The sequence below is a fragment of the Danio aesculapii genome, chromosome 15 (genome assembly GCF_903798145.1).
Source record: "Danio aesculapii chromosome 15, fDanAes4.1, whole genome shotgun sequence".
NCBI lineage: Eukaryota > Metazoa > Chordata > Actinopteri > Cypriniformes > Danionidae > Danio > Danio aesculapii.
In genome coordinates this window covers 15263038-15284973 of record NC_079449.1, presented here as the reverse complement: position 1 = coordinate 15284973, position 21936 = coordinate 15263038, and the positions used below count along the sequence as shown (strand labels likewise).

At 34.7% G+C, this 21936-nt stretch overlaps 1 protein-coding gene across 1 annotated transcript in view; it reads right to left on the bottom strand.

Moving 5' to 3' along the window:
• stard13b (StAR-related lipid transfer (START) domain containing 13b) overlaps positions 1–21936 on the bottom strand; it is a 176841-nt gene that overhangs the window by 140720 nt on the left and 14185 nt on the right. Inside the window, exons 3-4 of the mRNA XM_056473145.1 lie at positions 5369–5536; positions 1157–1294 (exon numbers count right to left, since the gene is read on the bottom strand). Coding sequence (XP_056329120.1) covers positions 1157–1294; positions 5369–5536 — 306 coding nt within the window. The remainder of the gene's footprint in view (positions 1–1156; positions 1295–5368; positions 5537–21936) is intronic.

The following is a 21936-nucleotide window of genomic DNA, read 5'->3' as shown; positions in this document are numbered from 1 at the left end:
CTACAGTTAAGAGTCCTGAATGGACTGAAGTTGAATAAGTTAACAGAAAAATTGCTTTTTTGGGTGAACTATTATTTTCAGGTATACAGTATATTTGGGAGATTGATGAAGTGAATTCCCATTGCAATAACGTTAAAAAAAAACTCATTACAAAACCAGTTTTAGGGCTTTAAACATTTCTGGTTGCAACCTACCAACTACATTGGGTTGGATTTCAAACAAGATGTGATGTCCTTAAACTGCCCACTAAAGGACTTCATTTGGAGTCGCACTGAGTTCATTAATTTAATCCCCCAGACTAAAGTGGAATCCTGTTTGGATTAGCAAGGGACAATCTATTTAACTCAGTCCTGTTAATTCAGAAAAGCAGTTGCAGTCCATCAAGCTCAACTCCACAAACATTTTGGTCTCTGTGTTCATTAGGAAAGACTTCACAGAGAAAAACTAAGTGAAAGGTTTACATACAGATAAACTCTTCTTAATCAGATACCAGAAACGTAAGCTGTAAATCAGAAATTAAACTGTGACACATTTAAACACAATTCAGTGAATTCATTTCAATGCATTAATTATTCAAATATCAAATCACGGAAATCACGTCTAAATATCACTAAACTACTACTAGTTAATACTAATGATTAATTACTAGATAAATAAGATTATTGGAATGATTGAGAACAGTAGCAAACCTACAATAATGACAAAAAACGTTTTTATTTAATAAAACATATTGTGGGTAATATAATTATTAATCAAATTAATCACACACCAGCAAACAAAGTTATTTTAAATGTAAATGTTTTGGTTTTTCTCCAAGTATAATTGAACTTTAGTTCAAACTATTGTTATTTATGTCCAAGAAAAAAATTACCTTAACAAAAAGTAATCAAAAATATTGTCACAATAATTAAAAACTGCTTTTATGTTAGCCAAAATGAAACAAATAAGACTTCTCTAGAAGAAAAACTATTACAGGAAATGCTGTGAAAAATTCCTTGCTCTGTTAAAACATCATTTGGGAAATATATAAAAAAAAATGAAATAAAAAGAGGGCTAATAATGGGCCAATAATTTTGACTTCAAGTTTCTAAATACTTCCTGGTGGTGACACTATAGAGAACAATTCATAATAATGATAAAAAGCTGAAATGCTCACCTCTGTCTTTCTAGCATGTGATCTCCCCATAGAGGAAGTGGCTCCTGCGTGTCTCTCTTGACTGTGGCGTTCCCTCGTGTCGCTTCTTCTTGCCATGTTGATCCAGTTGATGGACTGATTTCCCTCCACAGCACCGCTCTGAAACAACAACACAACCATTACAATCAAACGGCATGTGTTTGATCCAGACAAGAAAACATCAATGCACGCAACACTTCAGAAAGTCAATCTATTGATAACAGAAGAACCTGAAGAAAAAATTATGACCTTGACATAAGCAACATGAAGACATAGATTTCGTCTTTCACTAAAAACAAGAGCTCTGAAATCCATCATGTCATTTCACTTACCATCCCTAAAGGATATAGTGATGCAAACAGATCAACAAACCCCTAGCACAAGACATCGTTGTCTCGAGGAACCAAAAGGCACTTTTGTCTTGCTGTGAACTCTTGCTACAGGGTGGTTCTGTCGTGAGCTTGCATGCATTTTTTTTTAAACGACATTGAATGTTCCCTATGGCAAACTCCCAAGACAATAGACCTCTGTGTCAGCGTCACCAGTCTGATCTACTTTCTGCCAGCATACAGCACATTCTGTCTAAACCATAGCACAGACAGACGCCATGCACTGGCACAGCACGCACTTTAGCCGACACACTACTTTAACTCTGGGCTTTTATATATTCATATTATTTTTATTCTGCATATTGTTAGACTTTAAAAACATATAAGTAAACCATGTGAATTTAATGACAGATAAAAAGTATATTCAGTGCATCTGGAAAGTATTCATTGTGCTTCACTTTTACCACATTTTTTTATATTACAGCCTTATTCCAAATCTACACACAATACCTCATAATGACAATGTAAAAAAAGATTTTTTTAAATTGTTGCATTCATTCATTCATTCATTTTCATTTCGGCTTAGTCCCTTTATACCCTTCCAGCTGCAACCCATCTCTGGGAAACATCCACACACACTCATTCACACTCATACACTACGGACAATTTAAGCCTACCTAATTCACCTGTACCACATGTCTTTGGACTGTGGAGGAAACCGGAGAACCCAGAGGAAACCCACGCAAACGCAGGGAGAACATGCAAACTCCACACAGAAACGCCAACTGACCCAGCCGAGACTCGAACACAGCTCTTGCTGTGAGGCGACAGCACTTCCTACTGCGCCACTGCGTCGCCCCGAAATTGTTGCAAATTTATTCAAAATATAAAATCTGAAAAATCACATGTACATAAGTATTCACAGCCTTTGCCGTGAAGCTCTAAATTGAGCTCAGGTACATTCTGTTTCCACCGATCATTCTTAAGAAGTTTCAGCAGCTTAATTGGTTAATTGGTTGAAGGTTACAGAAAAATTTCTGCTGCTCTGAAAGTTCCAATGAGCACAGTGACCTCCATCGTCCGTAAGTGGAAGATGTTTGGAACCACCAGAAGTCTTCCTAGAGCTGGCCGGCCATCTAAGCTGAGTGATCGGGGAAGAAGGGGCTTAGTCAGGAAAGTGATCAACAACCCGATAGTCACTCTGTCAGAGCTCTAGCGTTCTTCTGTAGAGAGAGGAGAACCTTGCAGAAGGACAACCATCTGTGCAGCAATCCACCAATCAGGCCTGTATAGTAGAGTGGCCAGACGGAAGCCACTCCCCACCTGGAATTTGCCAAAAGGCATCTGAAGGACTCTCAGAACATAAGAAACTAAATTATCTGGTCTGATGAGACTAAAATTGCTTCCCATCCAACCTGATAGAGCTTGAGAGGTACTGCAAAGAGGAATGGGCAAAAATTCCCAAAGACAGGTGTGCCAAGTTTGTGGCATCATATTCAAAAAGACTTGAAGCTGTAATTGCTGCCAAAGGGGCATCAACAAAGTATTGCGCAAAGGCTGTGAATACTTCTGTACATGTGATTTTTCAGGTTTTTTATTTGTAATAAATTTGCAACAAATTCAACAAATCTTTTTTCACATTGTCATTATGGGGTATTGTGTGTAGAATTTTGATAAAATAAATGAATTTAATTTATTTTGGAATAAGGCTGTAACATAAAAAATGGGAAAAAGTGAAGCGCTATGAATACTTTCTGAATGCACTGTATGTATGTATTATTAAAAATGAACTCTCTTTCTTTCTCTTTCACTCTTTCAACATTTTAAGTGGTTCATCACCTTTCATTGAAGTCTAAAACCACTGAATAACACTCATTATTGATTAAGGACAATTTTGAAAAACTTTTTTGATCCACAAATGTTGGCTACTTTATATATAGACATTTTTTTGTGAAATATATCTTCAATCATTCAACATTACATTAACTGACGTGTGGAAAAAATGATGCTATGTGTGTGCACTCTCAAATATTCCCTTCATTTAAACAAAATAATGAGTATTTTAATTACAATTTCAATATTAAGTATAATTTTAAGTAAATTAGACTGAATCTAGAGGCTGAAAAAACACACATACACACAGTGCTCAACATAAATGAGTACACCCTATTTTTTGCCCTATTTTATCCATTTCTCAGTGAATATAGGTCATATATTTTAGCTCAAAACGTGAACAAAACATATTTATTAAACAGATTTATTAAAGGGCGACACAGTGGCTCAGTGGTTAGCACTGTCGCTGCAAGGTCACTGGTTCGAGTCCCGGCTGGGTCAGTTGGCATTTCTGTGTGGAGTTTGCATGTTCTCCCTGTGTTCGCATGGGTTTCCTCCGGGTGCTTCAGTTTTCCCCACAGTCCAAAGACCTGCGCTATAGGTGAATTGGATAAACTAAATGTGTGTGTGAATGAGTGTGTATGGATGTTTCCCAGTACTGGGTTGCAGCTGGAAAGGCAGCCGCTGTGTAAAACATATGCCGGATAAGTTGGTGGTTCATTCCGCTGTGGCGCCCCCTAATGAATAAAGAGACTAAGTCAAAGAAAAATGAATGAAGGAATGAAGGAATATATTCATTCATTCATTAATTTTCTTTTCGGTTTAGTCCCTTTATTAATCTGGGGTCGCCACAGCGGAATGAACAGCCAACTTATCCGGCATATGTTTTACGCAGTGGATGCCCTTTCAGCTGCAACCCATCACTGGGAAACATCCATACACACTTTACAATTTATTAACAATAGTTAACAATAGTTTATGAAAATACAGTTGTTCATTGTTAGTTCATGTTAACTCACAGTGTATTAACTATTGTTAACAAGCATGAATTTGGATCTTAATAATGCATTAGGAACCATTGTTCAATATTAAAGAAATATAACCTGCTTAGTTGGGAAAATTTAATTAAATATGTACACATCTTTTTAATGTTTAAGACTTTACATAACCCGACTTCACCACTAAATCAGTTTGTGAATATTAGAACGACTGCTCACCGACCTACAAGAGGTGGTGAAAGAGGGGATTGTATTATTCCTCTCAAAAAAAGTAAATTTAGTCAGTCAGTATTTTCAGTGAAAGCTGCTAGAGCAGTGTTTCCCAACCCTGTTCCTGGAGGCACACCAACAGAACATATTTTGGATGTCTCCCTTCTCTCACCCATTCACTTCAGGTTTTGGAGTCTCTTCTAATGTTCTGGTGAGTTGATTCAGGTGTGTTGGATTAGGGAGAGCTTGAAAATGTGTACTGTTGGTGTGCCTTCAGGAACAGGGTTGGGAAACACTGTGCTAGAGAATGGAACTCCATCCCACCAACAATTAGAAGATCACTTACTTTTCGTTCTTTTCAGTCTCATGTTAAAAATTGGTTAGTGACAAATCAGCATTGTCAGCATTAGTACTGTATTCTTGACACCTTTTGTCCTCTTCTGCTGCCATCAGTCTGTTGTTTATTACTTTTTAATTGTATTTTAGATATCAAATTGTATTTTATGTTATTATTCTGTGCTTCTATTTTAGGTGTGACTTTTTAACATTCTGTAAGGGGTCTACAGATGAAAAAAAGCCATTCTTGGCTACTTCTGGGACATTTTACAGTAATGTTTATTAATGTGCATCGACCCTGTAAACAAATTAACTAAACAAAAATAAATAAATAAATAAAAATTAGGAAATCCTGAACTGATTAATAAATGCTGTACATGTACTGTTCATGATTACTTCATGTTAGTAAATACATTAACTAATGAAAGCTTATTGTAAAGTGTGACCCAAATCACAATATACATCAGAAGAAAGAGATTAATAATAACCTGCAGTGCTGTTCTATCATTGGCTGTGTATCTGCGGGCAGGGCTGGGCGTGTCAGAGGGGGAGGAGCCAGCGCTCAGAGCCTCCTCAATGTCCAGATTGAGCTGATCTAACCTCTTCATGAGCTGCATCATGGATTCAGACCACGGAGATACGACCTGAGGAGACTCCTGCAAGCAGACAAGAGGAGACATTACAGACCAATAACCACAGAGGACTAAATTGATTAGACAGAGTCGTTAAATTAGACACGCTCATTCAGTCAAGGGTCTGTGTTTTGCCTTGAAGTACAGAGCCAAAAATAACCAGCTACATGAGCCAGCACTGATTTTTTTAGGGCCGTATCTTTTTAGTGCTCCTGGGTTTCAGAGACAGACTGAACAACACTCTGCATTAAAACTCTGAATGACGCCAACACTCGTGTGCTTTCCCACAGCCTTAATGGGGGTTTCAGTTGATACTTTTGAATAACAACTTTGTCTCAGATGATTCGTTTAAAATAAGATTACTTCTGTCATACTTTTATGCAAAAGTAATATGGACAGAACACACCTGGAGGAAATGCCTGAGCTCATACTGAGTTTAAGTTCAGTTTTAGTTTGATGTACTGTTTGAAAAATTATTGCAATCTTTCTCTTTTTTGGACAAGTACACGAGGACAATATTGGTAACTCTTTATTTTAAGGTGTCCTTGTTACACATGTTCCATGTACGTACAATAGTAATTATACAATTAATTCTGCATAGTTATATGCAACCCTAAACCTAACTCGCATTCTAACTATAACAAAGTTAGTACATGTAATTAATTAGTATTGCTCCTTTCTATCTATCTATCTATCTATCTATCTATCTATCTATCTATCTATCTATCTATCTATCTATCTATCTATCTATCTATCTATCTATCTATCTATCTATCTATCTATCTATCTATCTATCTATCTGTCCGTCCATCTATCTATCTATCCATCCATCCATACATCCCTCTATCTATCTATCTATCTATCTATCTATCTATCTATCTATCTATCTATCTATCTATCTATCTATCTATCTATCTATCTATCTATCTATCTATCTATCTATCCGTCCGTCCGTCCATCTATCTAGCTGTCTATCCATCCATCCTTCTATCTATGTATTTATCTATCTATGTATCTATCTATCTATCTATCTATCTATCTATCTATCTATCTATCTATCTATCTATCTATCTATCTATCTATCTATCTATCTATCTATCTATCTATCTATCTATCTATCTGTCCATCCGTCCGTCCGTCCATATATCTAGCTGTCTATCCATCCATCCTTCTTTCTATCTATCTATCTATCTATCTATCTATCTATCTATCTATCTATCTATCTATCTATCTATCTATCTATCTATCTATCTATCTATCTATCTATCTATCTATCTATCTATCTATCTATCTATCTATCTATCTATCTATCTATCTATCTATCTATCTATCCATCCATCCCTCTATCTATCTATCTATCCATCCATCCATCCATCCATCCATCCATCTATCTATCTATCTATCTATCTATCTATCTATCTATCTATCTATCTATCTATCTATCTATCTATCTATCTATCTATCTATCTATCTATCTATCTGTCCGTCCGTCCGTCCGTCCGTCCGTCCATCTATCTAGCTGTCTATCCATCCATCCTTCTATCTATGTATTTATCTATCTATGTATCTATGTATCTATCTATCTATCTATCTATCTATCTATCTATCTATCTATCTATCTATCTATCTATCTATCTATCTATCTATCTATCTATCTATCTATCTATCTATCTATCTATCTGTCCATCCGTCCGTCCATCCATATATCTAGCTGTCTATCCATCCATCCTTCTTTCTATCTATCTATCTATCTATCTATCTATCTATCTATCTATCTATCTATCTATCTATCTATCTATCTATCTATCTATCTATCTATCTATCTATCTATCTATCTATCTATCTATCTATCTGTATTAAACAGACACTCTATATAGATAGATAGATAGATAGATAGATAGATAGATAGATAGATAGATAGATAGATAGATAGATAGATAGATAGATAGATAGATAGATAGATAGATAGATAGATAGATAGTCTGTGTGTGTGTGTGTGTGTGTGTGTGTGTGTGTGTGTGTGTGTGCGTGCGTGCGTGCGTGCGTGCGTGCGTGCGTGTGTGTGACAAAAATCTTAAATCAGACAGACAGACATGCATACACTCTAAAAATGCTTATTTTTAAATTAAATTTAAACACCAAATTTAACCCAATTCAACTAATTTAACTCGGCAGACAGACAAACAGACAGACAGACAGACAGACAGACAGACAGACAGACAGACAGACAGACAGACAGACAGATCATTGCCACACACATTTAAACCAGTACTAGCGAGAATCCCAGCTGCCATAGTGGTGCAAACAGAGGCGTGTGTGGATTCCTCTCCCTTTTCCCACTGCTACTTTCACTGCTCCCCGGACACCCCTGCCAGAGAGTATAAATAGACTGTCCCGTCCTGCTCAGAGCTATAAATTACCCTTCACCTACCTCACTCACCAGGCCGTAAATCAACAGGGTTGCCCCTTTACCAACAGGAAGTGAAGGGGCCAGAGGAGCAGGAAAGAGGGCAAGGATGAACTGAAAGGAACATTTAACAGTAACGTCCCGCTGCGGGAGACACAGCAGGCGGAAACACTCCAGTCTTTCTGGAGATCTGGAGCCCCAAGGCAGAGGCTCCCTCTCATCCACACAATGATGCTATTGACGGCTGTCATACCAGAATGGGACACATTTGTCTCAGACACTAGAAATACATGGTTTGGTTGTAAAGGGGGGGGGGGGGGGCATACAAGGCACGAAACATCTCATGGAATGTGGGTATGGTAAAAGGCTTTACAAATTAGACTCAAGATGATGACATTCCTTCAGAGAGCAAACAAAGAGGCACAACAGTCTAGAACTTCATAAGCCAGTTTTAAGCGATACACTAACATCAAAATGTCAGAGTTTGGGAAGAAGTTTCAATTGGTAATATCAGCTAATATTGGTAATATCACCCTGATCTCACGAGGAAACATAACTATTTTACATTTAGTCAGTTTAGAGGCGAGTTCAGTCGTACGAAAATGTACAATTTTAAAAAGAAGGCGTGGCACCCAACCCCACCCCTGAACCTAACTATCAATGGGGTTAAGCAAATCATACTAAATTGTGCGAATGTGATTGTACAAATTCATACGAATTAGCCACTAAATCAAAACGTTACGAATCGCGGTGAGATAGCATTGGTAATAGATATGATCAATAATGAGATGGTCAATGATCAGATTTATACATGATAAATGATCAGCTAAAACATTCGGCACATTCAAATCAAGACTTAAAACACATCTGTTTAGCTGTGCTACAGATCGCACTAATATCTCTTTCTTTTCTTTTTCTTATTTTAAAAATATGTTTTAACACATTTGAATCTATTTTTAATCATTTTTATTCTGTTGTTTTTATTTTCTTATACTTGTTTCTTTTATTTTTGTTTATGTAAAGCACTTTGAATTACCATTGTGTATTAAATGTGCTATATAAGTAAACTGTATCTCTCAGTAGATCTTCAGCAACCCTCTGTCCTTCATCATTGTAAGTTAATACTAGCTGCTTCAGTCCAACATCTACATTAGCAGGATGTTGAAGATGAAACCAAGATGGCTGTTTCAGCAAGACAAAATGTCTATATATTATCTATTTGAATACATCATTGCATTGTTTTTTTTTTTTTTTTTGACCTCATTGGAATGACTAAAATTCTTTTTGACCTTTTTTATGAAATCTACCCTTATTTATATTTACATTTCACAATCTAGCAGTTTATAGCATGTTATTTGTTTTCGAATAAAATAAATTGATTTTATTTTTGCATATGAATAACTAATCCACTTTTCATGGAGTGGTTTGTCATTTGACGTGTTTTTCAAACACTTTTTAACACTTTAAAAGTGTTGATAAGTGCAGAATTTTCAACCATAAAGAAAGAATCGGAGCACAGATCAGAGAAAACATGGTATTTTTAGTAAATATAACTACAGTAATAAGTCTGGTAATCATTAAGTTTCATTAAATAACACGGGTGAGATTTTTACTTATTTGTTTAAATCTCAAATTAAAGTTTGTAGAGAAAGATATAAAGAGATGATGAAGAAAAATTGGTAACACTTTACAATAAGCTACTAGTTAATGCATATACTCACATAAACAGTGAACAACACATGTATTACAGTATTTATCTGTTATCATTTGTTAACGAAAGTATAGTTGTTTATTGTTAGTTCATGCTAATTTGCGATGCATTAACTCATGTTAAAAACATGAATATGTTAAGACTTTGTATTAGTTTTATAGTTATATTAAAACACGTTAACTAATGAAACCTTATTGTAAAGTGTGACCGAAAAAGCAAAGTTCCAGTTTTAGTTTGGAGCTGGTTGTCAGGTAGAGGTCTGAATCTAAGTGATATGAGCTTATGAAGTCTGGTCTGCCTGACCTTTGAGTTTCACAAGTCAAAGACAATGAGAAGACTTTTTTTGTCGTCCCTAAGACATTAGCGCCACTCAGTCTTGCCCTTCTGCGACGGACCATTAACCCTCTTGACTTTGACAAAAGAAGATGCATTTGTTTATAATGCTCAAATAAGGCCCCCCATGCGGAGTCTTGAGTCAAAACAATTAGCTTTTTTTCAGGAATGAGATGCATGTGCTTTGCAGTGATAAAATAAGGTTTAACTTATAAGTTATAGTTTGTAAACCACAACAACAACTTAATGAAATGTATCAAATGCGAATTAAACAGAAAGCACATTACTGAAGACTATTATTGTCCTTTAAATATAAAATGTATCAAATGTCATTTGTGCCAACTTCAATTAGAATTTCAAACACTGTATTTTAAGTATGAATAGGGTTACTTGTGTTTTTAATGTGATTTATGATATGATATTGAATGTACACTCACTGGCCACTTTATTAGGTACATCTTACTAGTACCGAGTTGGACCCTGTTGTGCCTTCAGAACTGCCTTAATACTTCGTGGCATCGATTCAACAAGGTACTGGAAATATTCCTCCGAGTTTTTGGTCCATATTGACATGATAGCATCACGCAGTTGCTGCAGATTTGAGTTACTGTCACCTTTCTATAAGCTTGAACTGGTCTGGCTATTCTCCTCTGGTGTCAACAAGGCATTTGCGCCCACAGAACTGCCACTGGATATTTTATCTTTTTCAGACCATACTCTGTAATCCCTAGAGATGGTTGTGCGTGAAAATTCCAGTAGATCAGCAGTTTCTGAAATACTCGGACCAGCCCGTATGGCAACTACAACCATGCCATGTTCAAAGTCACTTAAATCCCCTTTCTTCCCCATTCTGATGCTCGGTTTGAACTACAGCAGATCGTCTTGACCATGTCTACATGCCTAAATGCATGCTAGTTGCTGCCATGTGATTGTCTGATTAGAGATTTGCGTTAACAAGCAATTGGACAGCTGTCCCTAATAAAGTGGATGGTGAGTGTATTTGTACTTGTTTTTTCATGATATATGTGATGTGGATGTTGATGTAATTATGCGGTGAAGCCAAAGATAAATTTCCACTTATGGATAAGGAAGATAGTCATAGTTTGTGCCATATTATCATTCAAAAAGTCTGAGGTCTGTGTTTTTTTCTTTTCAGAAATGAATATGTTGTTTTTGTAAGGATGTATTGATCAAATTTCTAATGTTACTTCCTAAAAAAGAGTCCAACACTGATAATAATAAAGAAGATAATATGGAAATAATAAGAAAAGCAATGGTCCACATACAGAGCCTTGCAGGACTCCATATTGTGACACCTCTTCATTAAAAGGTAATGAAGTCAGGTATGTAAAATTTCAAACCATGCCAGTTCAATCTTAGTAATGCCAGAATAATTTTCAAGATTATCCTTTATACTAAATCTGAAGATTGAATTAGATTTTAAAAATATGTTAAAATGTATCTTAAAATATAAATTGTTTTGTTTATAGAAATATTTACATTTTTCTGTATTTTGATTATATAAATGCAGACTTGATGGGCATACGAGATTTCTTAATAAAAATACATATATATATTTTTTGTACAACATAATTAATGCAGTAGATATAATGCTAAAAATGAGAAATTAATCATATTTATTAATACGACTAAATAACTTTTGTTATTTTATTACTAAATTTAAAAGTACATACTAATAAATCATTTAATATTTAATAATACATATTTTCACAATATTTATTCTCAAAAGTAGTACTTTTCATGTTTGTTCACTTTCCACAGATTAGTGATTTTTCCTCACAAAAGTGTTAGCCCTCGGCAATCCGTTCCTCATCCGGAATGAATGGTATTCAATAACCCAGCATCGGTTACAACAGCCCTTTCCTCCCTGTCAGTCGTGAGAAAATACACTAGTCATGGCAACTGGACCGGTATGAGTCAGTCCCACCAGATCAGCTCATCATTGTTATCTTGCATGGCAGACAGAATGGCAGAGGAGCACAACTGCACCGCCGCAAATTGGCCACATTGTAAATCTCAGCACTGGCCCATTGACATGGAAATTAGGAGTCAAGTGCCTGGCTTTGGCACCGCTCTGGGCTTCATGCCACAGCCATGCCACCCACTGAGCGTGCCAGCCTCCGCCACAGAGAGAATGTAGCAATATGTCATCCTTCAGGCCACCAGCCATAATCCGTTTGCTGAACTGCTTCAAATCCAGGTCAGATAAGACCCCGAGGAGGAAGAAAATCCTCCTTTTTTGTGTTACAGGAGCCGTTCACTGTCATACATAATGACTTTTCTCACAAGGATATGGCCGGGCGGCTGGAGATGCTGTTTTTTTTTTACAATTTCAGGATGTATGCAGACAATAATCCACATTAAAAAGTATAAATAACTCTGTTAGTTCTGTTGGACACAATATGTGCAAATGTTTGTATAGAGCGCCTCCAAATGGTGAAGAAGCTAAATGCATTCCAAAAAGAGTGTAGTAGCAACTGTTTGATGTCAATATACAGTGCTCAGCATATATGAAATCTCTCATTTAAATTAATATTTTCAATCTGAGAATTTACAATATTATATTTGTGTATATACATTAGATTAGTCACTACACTCTCAAAAATAAAGGTACGTGAGCTGTCACTGGGGTGGTACCTTTTCAAAAGGTACACGTTTGTACTTGAAGGGTCCATTTTGGTAAATCAAGTATATATTACTACCTAAAAAATTTAGGAGGAACACTTTTGTACTTTTAAGGTATGTACCCTTGAGGTATTAATATGGACCTTTAAGGTACAAAATTGTACCTTTCGAAAAGGGACCACCCCAGTGACAGCTGGCGTACCTTTATTTCTGAGAGTGTACTGAAGACAAATCTATAGCTAATCTAACTAAATAACTTGATAACAGTCCAAAATTAGTACACCTACATTTTTATTTTAGGGAAAAATATTAAATATAAAATTAAAAAAGAGCAAAATTGAAGAAAAACTAAAAATTTATAACATTTTGTTGAGGTTTTGTAGTTTGTAATTTCTTTTTTCAATATTTTGCATGAATTTAAATGTATAAACTTTCTATTTCTAAAGATTTTTGGTGAGTAAAATATTATTTGAAAAAATATATCTGTTTAATAAATCTGTTTTGTTCAAATGCACCAAAAATTTGAACAAAATTCTATCAAAATTATATCTTTCTCAATATTCACTGAGAAATGGATACAAATATAAATTTTCAAAATGGGGTGTATGCATACAGTATACGCTGAGTTATGATTTATATAATATACCATATATAAATATATATACAGCTATGGAAAAAATGAAGAGACCACTTGACACTTGGATTTGTGGATCTTACAGTATGTTTTGAGTAAAATGTATGTTTTGTTTTATAATACTGATGTTGCCTTTCTTGCATTAAAAACACAAATGCTGCCATGCTTTCAGATATCTTTATATTTATTTTATTATCCAATGTTTTTTCTGCAGGAGAGTTTGAAAAAATGTAAATAAAATAAATAAAACAAATACTGTAATAGCATTTTCCTCAAACCTATATGTAATAAATCCAAATTTCAATCTAAGAAACTGAGAATTTTTAAGGGGTCCCCTTTTTCAAATATTTCTCAATTTATCTTTAACAGAAAAAGGATTTTTTACAGTATTTCCTTTAATATTTTTTCTTTTGGAGAAAATCTTATTTTTCATCTGAGAAATATTGCTAAGTTATGAAGTATGCTATCGATCTCAGATGTAGAAAAGCTAGTCCATGCTTTTATGACTTCTAGGCTGGACTACTGTAATGCACTGTTTGCTGGCTGCCCAGCATCCTCTATTAACAAACTTCAATTAGTACAAAATGCAGCTGCCAGAGTTCTAACCAGGTCTAGAAATTTTGATCACATCACCCCAATTTGATCCTCCTTACACTGGCTGCCTGTTAAGTTTTGTATTGAATTTAAAATATTGCTTCCTACATATAAAGCTTTAAATAATCTAGCTTCTGTTTATCTAACCAATCTTCTGTCTCGCTACAATCCAACTCGCTCTATAAGATCTCAAAACTCAGGGCTTCTGGTAGTACCTAGAACAGCAAAGTCGAGTAAAGGAGGTCGAGCCTTCTCATTTATGGCTCCTAAACTCTGGAATAGCCTTCCTGATAACGTCCGAGGCTCAGACACACTCTCCCAATTCAAAACTAGATTAAAGACCTATCTGTTCAGTAAAGCATACACTTAGTGCACCACTTAGGGGGCTTCCACGCAGATTATGCATCTTGTTTATGTACACTATGAACAGCAGCTACGCTAACTATTCTCTTTATTCTCCATTTCCACCTGGGGATACTCTTCCCGAGGCCCTCAGACTACGCAGAGTCACTGATTCAATCCAAGACCAACGACGAGATGATCCCAAGGTTTCCATATCCTGGACCTGGCCGTATCCTGAGCAGCTACTGTGGTGGTCATGGAGGAGTGGAGGACATGAGACTGATTCCTGTGACCTCCAGGGACAAGATGAGTCTTCGCTGAGGCCAGCTTCCAGCCTCCGCCGCTGAGACTGCAGCTCTGCACAAGACGTTTGGCCAGCGGAGAAATTAAAATGGTCGTCCCCAACTGATTCTGGTTTCTCTCAAGGTTGTTTTTTCTTCACTTTCGCCATTAGTGAAGTTTTTTTTTCCCTCTCCGCTGTCGCCACTGGCTTGCATGGTTTGAGATCTGTAGAGCTGCGCATCGTTGGATTTGCTCTTCAGTGTTTGGACTCTCAGTAGTGATTATTAAACCACACTGATCTGAGCTAAACTGAACTGAACTTAAACACTACAAACTGAACTACACTGTTCCTATTTACTATGACCTTTTATGTGAAGCTGCTTTGACACAATCTACATTGTAAGAGCACTATACAAATAAAGGTGAATTGAATTGAATTATTTGTTTGATTTCAACTAGAATAAAAGCAGTTTTTAATTTAGCCTTTAATGTCAATACTAGTATATTGAAAAATACATAGTAAAATATTATGTGCTGTCAACATGGCAATAATAAAATAAATCAATTATTAGAAATTAGTTATTCAAACTATGATGTTTAGAAATGTGTTGAAAAAAAAATCTTCTCTCTGTTGAACAAAAATTGGGGGGGAAATATACAGTGGGGCTAATATTTCAGGAGGGCTAATAATTCTGACTTCAACTGTCATTCATTCATTCATTTTCTTTTCGGCTTAGTCCCTTTATAAATCCAGGGTCGCCACAGTGGAATGAACCGCCAACTTATCCAGCACATTTTTACGCAGCGGATGCCCTTCCAGCCACAACCCATCTCTGGGAAACATCCACACACACTCATTCGCACTCATACACTACGGACAATTTAGTCTACCAAATTCACCTGTACCGCATGTCTTTGGACTGTGGGGGAAACCGGAGCACCCGGAGGAAACCTACGCGAACCCAGGGAGAACATGCGAACTTTACACAGAAACGCCAACTGACCCAGCTGAGGCTCGAACCAGCGACTTTCTTGCTGTACTTCAGCACTACCTCACTGAATCGCCCATTTGAAGAATAGTATATGAAGAGTTCAAATTAGGGATGCTTATTTTGGTTAATTTTGCCAACTGACAACCGTCGCTCGTTAACTGAAAAGTAACGGTTAACTGGTCAGATTAATATAAAATTATCATTTAATTTTTTTTAAATTGTCTATATTGTGTGTGACAGATTAAATATTGCATTTTAAAAAACATGTGAACAACAGCATATAGAACATCAGAACAACAGCACATCTTTAAGCACCTGCAGTGTTTCCAACAGCATAGAAAAACTGAATAAACTAAATAAAATAAATAAAATGAATGAAATAAATAGTCCTGCCCTAGATATTTTTCACTTGACAAAACGATTACATCCTTTTTAAGAACCGCCATTTGCTGTTTGTCCAATCATGTATTTTATTTTCCGTCAAATAAAAATAGCAGGCTACCTCAAATCGATCACTCCACAGAAAATATGCATTTAATCAAAGGAAACCCCACCTCTGCTTTCATTTGATTGAAGAATGAAAAAGACACGACTGACGTAACATGCTTTTTCCACTCAGAGTTGACTTTTTTCTTCTTTTTTTTTTGGAATTTCAATTATCTTTGGAATTTTTGCTTGTTGGCTGTTTTTGCTGTATTTGTAAATTACTAATGCACAATAAAAATTAAAAACAAAAACTTTTTTCAACTGCAAGCACACAGCGTGCAAAACGCTTGTGTGCATTAGTAAACCATTCAAAAGATGCCCCTAAACGCAAAAAGCGCGTTTGCTGTGATCGGCCCCTTATGCAGCCAAACTTTAAAAATATATATAATAATATTTGTTTATTTTTGTATATTTAAAAAAATATATATAATTAAATATATATATAATTTATATATTTTATTTATTAATATATAATAACTTAAACTTTTTAATGGTTAATAGGTTATTTTGAGCATCCCTAGTTCAGATGCAATAATCTCTAAGTGTCATCTGAAATGTTCTTCTAAAATGAGCAGTTTTCTCAGGCTCCTGTTTGTAGGTTTAGTCATTTCACATTGATGGTGATAAACAGGTTCTTTTCATTGCCTTTAAAGTAAAATAACTGAGTAACATAGGAGGCTGATTTTTAAAAAGCAAATTTTAGAAGAAAATTTCAGATGACACTTATAGGCCATTGCAACGGAACTCTTCATATATATTTATATGCATACACATATACATGTACATATACACTGACGGCTTATTGAGAGTGTGCAAATGGGGCAAGGTCAGCGTTCACATGAGGGGCTCCACATTCTTTCACACGTCCGTCTTAAATCAAGCATGACCACAGAATGAGTAAAAGACAGAGAGAGTGAAGCACGTGCAGCACAGAGGGGAGCTGGACCTAACAAACTCAGACAACCATCTGAACCACGAGTCCTTCTCAGCTCACCTGCCCAAGAATTGTCATGTTACATAGTCTTTTCTTGTACAGAAAAAAACAATCATTTTTTTAAAATAATTGCTTTATTTGTTTGTTTGTTTAAGAAATATATACTTATATATATATATATATATATATATAGCTATTTTTTATTTATTTTCTAATTGTTTTTTTTATTTTATAGTAAAATTTTTAGTCAATTGGTTTATTTTTAGAAATAATTTTAAAATCATATTTTCATTTACATTTTATTTTATTTTAGTAAAATCATAAATTTAATTACAGTTTATCAGTTGTTTATTTAATTATTATTAGTTAATTGATTATTATTTCAATAATACAATATTTAATACATCTACTTCTAAAAGTACCCTAAAAGAGTTTTACCTTTCCATTTCAGAAAGCAGAAAATACAATATTTTTTAAGAAAATACAAAATACAAAAATATTCAGAAAATAACATTTTAAATAAGTCAGCTGGTCAGTTGGTTTATTTTTAACAATAATTTAAAAATAAAATATTTAATTACATTTTATTTCATTTTAGTCAATTGTTTTATTTTTAAAAAATATTTAATTATGCGACGTAGTGGCGCAGTGGGTAGCACGTACACCTCACAGCAAAAAGGTTGGGTCAGTTGGCATTTTTGTGTGGAGTTTGTATGTTCTCCCCGTGTTTGTATGGGATTCCTCGGGGTGCTCCGGTTTCCCCCACAAGTCCAAAAACGTGGTGTTGGTAAATTGGGTAAGCTAAATTGTCTGTAGTGTATGTGTGTGCATGAGAGTGTATGGGTGTTTCCCAGTGTTGGGTTGCGGCTGAAAGGGCATCCGTTGCGTAAAACATGTGCTGGATAAGTTGGCGGTTCATTCCGTTGTGGCAATAATAAAGGGACTAAGCTGAAAAGAAATGAATATTTAATTAAACTTTATAAGTTGTTTTTATTTAATTATTATTATTTCAATAATACAATATTTAATACATCTACTTCTAAAACCACCCTAAAAGAGTTTTACCTTTCCATTTCAAAGACCAGCCTCTTCTTTTATTGCAGGGAGCAACTCTTTTCAGAATAAAACTCAATAGTAGGGCTGGGCGATTTGGCCAAAAATCTAAATCTCGATTAATTGAACATTTTAACTCAATTATGATTAATGAACAGTTGTTTTATTTATTTATTTTTTTTATTTTTTGCCCTTATAGTTTAGTGACAGGTTTTGCAAAGTAAATATGCTCACATATTACAAGTGAGAGATTTTGATTGAAGGGTGCATTACTTGACTTTAAAATAATTGAAGGAAACACACACATCTACTATCTATGATTATTGAACAATTAAACAACTAAAATTGTTGTCACTTTTTTCTTGTAAATAATGAAAATAAATAACTTTTTTCAATGATTTTTATATTAAAAATAGAAAATAAGCAATATTTTTTTTCTTTTAATAAAATAACTTTTGCAAACCCTGTAAATAATATTTTAAACAATGCATTACTTGCATCTTTTGTAAACAAATATTTTAACCGGCGGATGTGCAACAACTTTAATAAGGTAAACACGAAGCAAAAGTTTCCATTGGAGCTCACTCCAACGGGCTCTCCCTCGACTTTCCGCTCTGCCCACACTTGTCACTGCTACCAAATTGACCAATCACAGAGCTAGCGATATGCGTCATCACGATATGTAGTTATCAGAGCAGGGTCACATGACTGCACATGCAGTAGGAATAGTAATTGAAAAAAATCGACCTGAAAAAAAATTTGATCGATTATACATTCTGAATGTCAATTTCGATTACTTTTTGATTAATCGCCCAGCCCTACTCGATAGATACAACAACCCTTCATTACACTTTGCAATTCAAAAACGGAATATTATATAAATGAGAAGAACAAAACTACACTGAAGTGGCAAAACCTATAATAAACTAAATAACTTTATGCATATATATATATTTCTTTTTGTAATTACAGATGTGACAAGTGAAACCTTTCAAAACAGTACATTACACATTTCTAAACATAATAGTTTTAATAACTCATTTCTAATAACTGATTTCTTTTAACTTTGCTATGATAACAGTACATAATACTTGACTAGATATTTTTCAAGATACTAGTATTCAGCTTAAAGTGACATTTAAAGGCTTAACTGTGTTGATTAGGTTAACTAGGCAAGTTATGGTAATTAGAATCATTGTATAACAACGGTTTGTTCTGTAGACAATCGAAAACAAATATTGCTTAAGGGGGCTAAAAATATTGGCCTTAAAATGGTTTTAAAAAAAATTAAAACTGCTTTTATTCTAGCCAAAATAAAACAAATATGACTTTCTCCAGAAGAAAAAATATTATAGGAAATACTGTGAAAAATGTCTTGCTCTGTTAAACATCATTTGGGAAATATTTAAAAAGAAAAAACAAATTCACAGGAGGGCTCATAATTTTGACTTCAACTATATTTATACAATATGTATGTCTACAATAGTGATTGGAAATTATGTAAATATTAAAAAGTATAATTTCCAAAAAACATATGGGTAATGGCAAAAAAATGTGTCAAAGTGAACAATGGTAACTGCGCTCTTATATAGTGATAAGAACAGAGTAACAGGGTGTGACGGCCTCAACTTTACTCTTTGTCCTGGTTATCTGTGGTATGAATGGAATGGGACATTTTTACAGGATCTCTTATCCAGCATGGTAGGGAATACGCTCTTGTGTTTTCATATGTCCATGTGACGCCTCTTTAAAGGCTTGGGATGGTGAGGTCACAGGTTGCCAACAGTCACGTCAGGCATGAGGTTCAGAGAAAGACGTAAATCACCCGTGACTGGCTCCAACTAAATGGGGCAGTAAGTAATGGAAGGCTGAGTTCACTGCTAAATAGACAGTTGCTCTGACAGGAAATTCCACGAAAATAGTGACTATGACAGATGCTTTGGAAATCATCGCTTTATGGAATTAACAGTCTATCGGCATGACTATACGGTTGTTATAAATACGCAATTAAAGTTGGTGGATCACTGATTATTATTTTTTCAGTCTTCACTGTAAAATATGATGGGTTCCTCACAATCGATATGTGTTGGGACAACATAATGATATTAAGTTAACTTATTAAGTTTTACAAATTTAAATAGTGGTGTAATGGATCACAAATCTCATGGTTCGGATAACATTATGTTATCTTAGTCAAGGATCGGACCAGATCAGCCAAAAGAGGAGATAAATGTAATTTGCTTTCCATTTATTACAAAAACAGTACTGCAAGAAACTTTTGGTTTTAACAAACAGAACTTAGAACCTGTAATTGTATTAAAAATAAAATAAAGAAATAATCAGCTGAATAAAAATAAACTAAAATATTCAGTCCTGTGAAAAATTCACTGTTACTGCTACTGTTGCTGATAACGCTAAATGTATAAATCTAACTAAACTATCATTTGTACAACCCACATTTATTTTTAGTCTCATTTTCAATAAATGATTAAGTTAATCACTCATAAAACTTCATGTTTCATTGCTAGATGTATCATTTTTGAAGAATTATTCAGTGGCATATTTTTGATGGCTGGTTGTCGCCACCTTTTGGTCAAACAATTGCTGCCTACAACTTTCATTTTGAGTCAAGTTAAATGCATATGACGGTGATTTTAATCTTTACCATAAACATCAGTGGTTTTATCTAAACTATAAACTGTTATCCCAGTACTTCTGTGTTATTTGACTGTTTGCAACTTCAAAACTAACTCAAAATAATAAAGACTGAATCTTTTAAGATTAATAAACACATGCAAATCACCATCATTTATAATTAATGTAGCAAGGTTGTTGAGATCCCGATTTTTTAATGATTAATCGCACAGTTTATGCTTAATGCAGGCTAAACAAGAAGTGACAGAAAACACCTTTAATGAAACCAACACATCCAGATTAACCTACCACAACTTCCTACATTATCATTATAACCTACTAGGTCTTGAGTGTCCACATACGTGGACAGCCCATTTTAGCTCTTAAGCGCCTATTTAAAATACTTTGAATGTTTTATATTTTCTTACAGACATACACTGTCATCCTGCAACTGTTTTGCAGCATATGAAATGTCCCAAACACTATTTTTAACTGTCCAAAATGGGGAAAAAAATAGTTTTTCCTCTCTGATAGTCAAAGCAAGTTTAAAAAAAATCTATGTTAAATATGCATAAAAAAACATTCAGGAAATTTGTTTTATGTAAATTCGGACCACGAGTCCACATATATGGACATCCTTTTTCTCTAAAAGTACATCATAACAAAAGATGATACTTAGTTTTTTATTCTAATTAGGTTCCAACAAGCCCAAATAGCAAAGAGAATTAAAAAAACACCTTGGGCCTTAAGAGGACATGTTTCAGGAAAACCTAAATGCTTTCATACATGTGATTTCAATGACGTAAGAGGCAATCTCTCTGCGATTGTTGCAAATTTAGGATTAATCTACCAGTAAAAAATGTATTAATCCACGGGTCATGTGTGTTCTGAACTGTGGGTTGTGATCCATACGAATTACGAAACAACCCTGATCTGTTACACCCCTAAATTTAAGGAGATTGAACATTAAACTATTAAGTTGTCGCGAAAAAAAACTCCAGAATTGGGTTGTTTTCAACTCAGGCTCATTATAGAAACGTACCCCTATCTACATTTCTGAAGATCGCAAAATACGCCCCAGGGACGTAAAAAGGATAAAAGAGGGCACATTTGAAAACAGGATTCATAGTGCCTGTTTCTGAAAACTAAGTGCACATGCATATTATTTGTTCTTTTTATGGATATATAGTTAAAGCCTAAATTAATAGCAAACTGTTTGTAGAAATGTAAGTTTTTTTTAAATATTTCCCAAGTCGTGTTTAGCAGAGCAAATAGGAACAATTTTCACATTATTTCCCATTATATTTTATAATCGGGAAAAGGTATTATTTATTTTGCCCAATGACTTTCCTAATTAACCAAACATGCCTGATTTA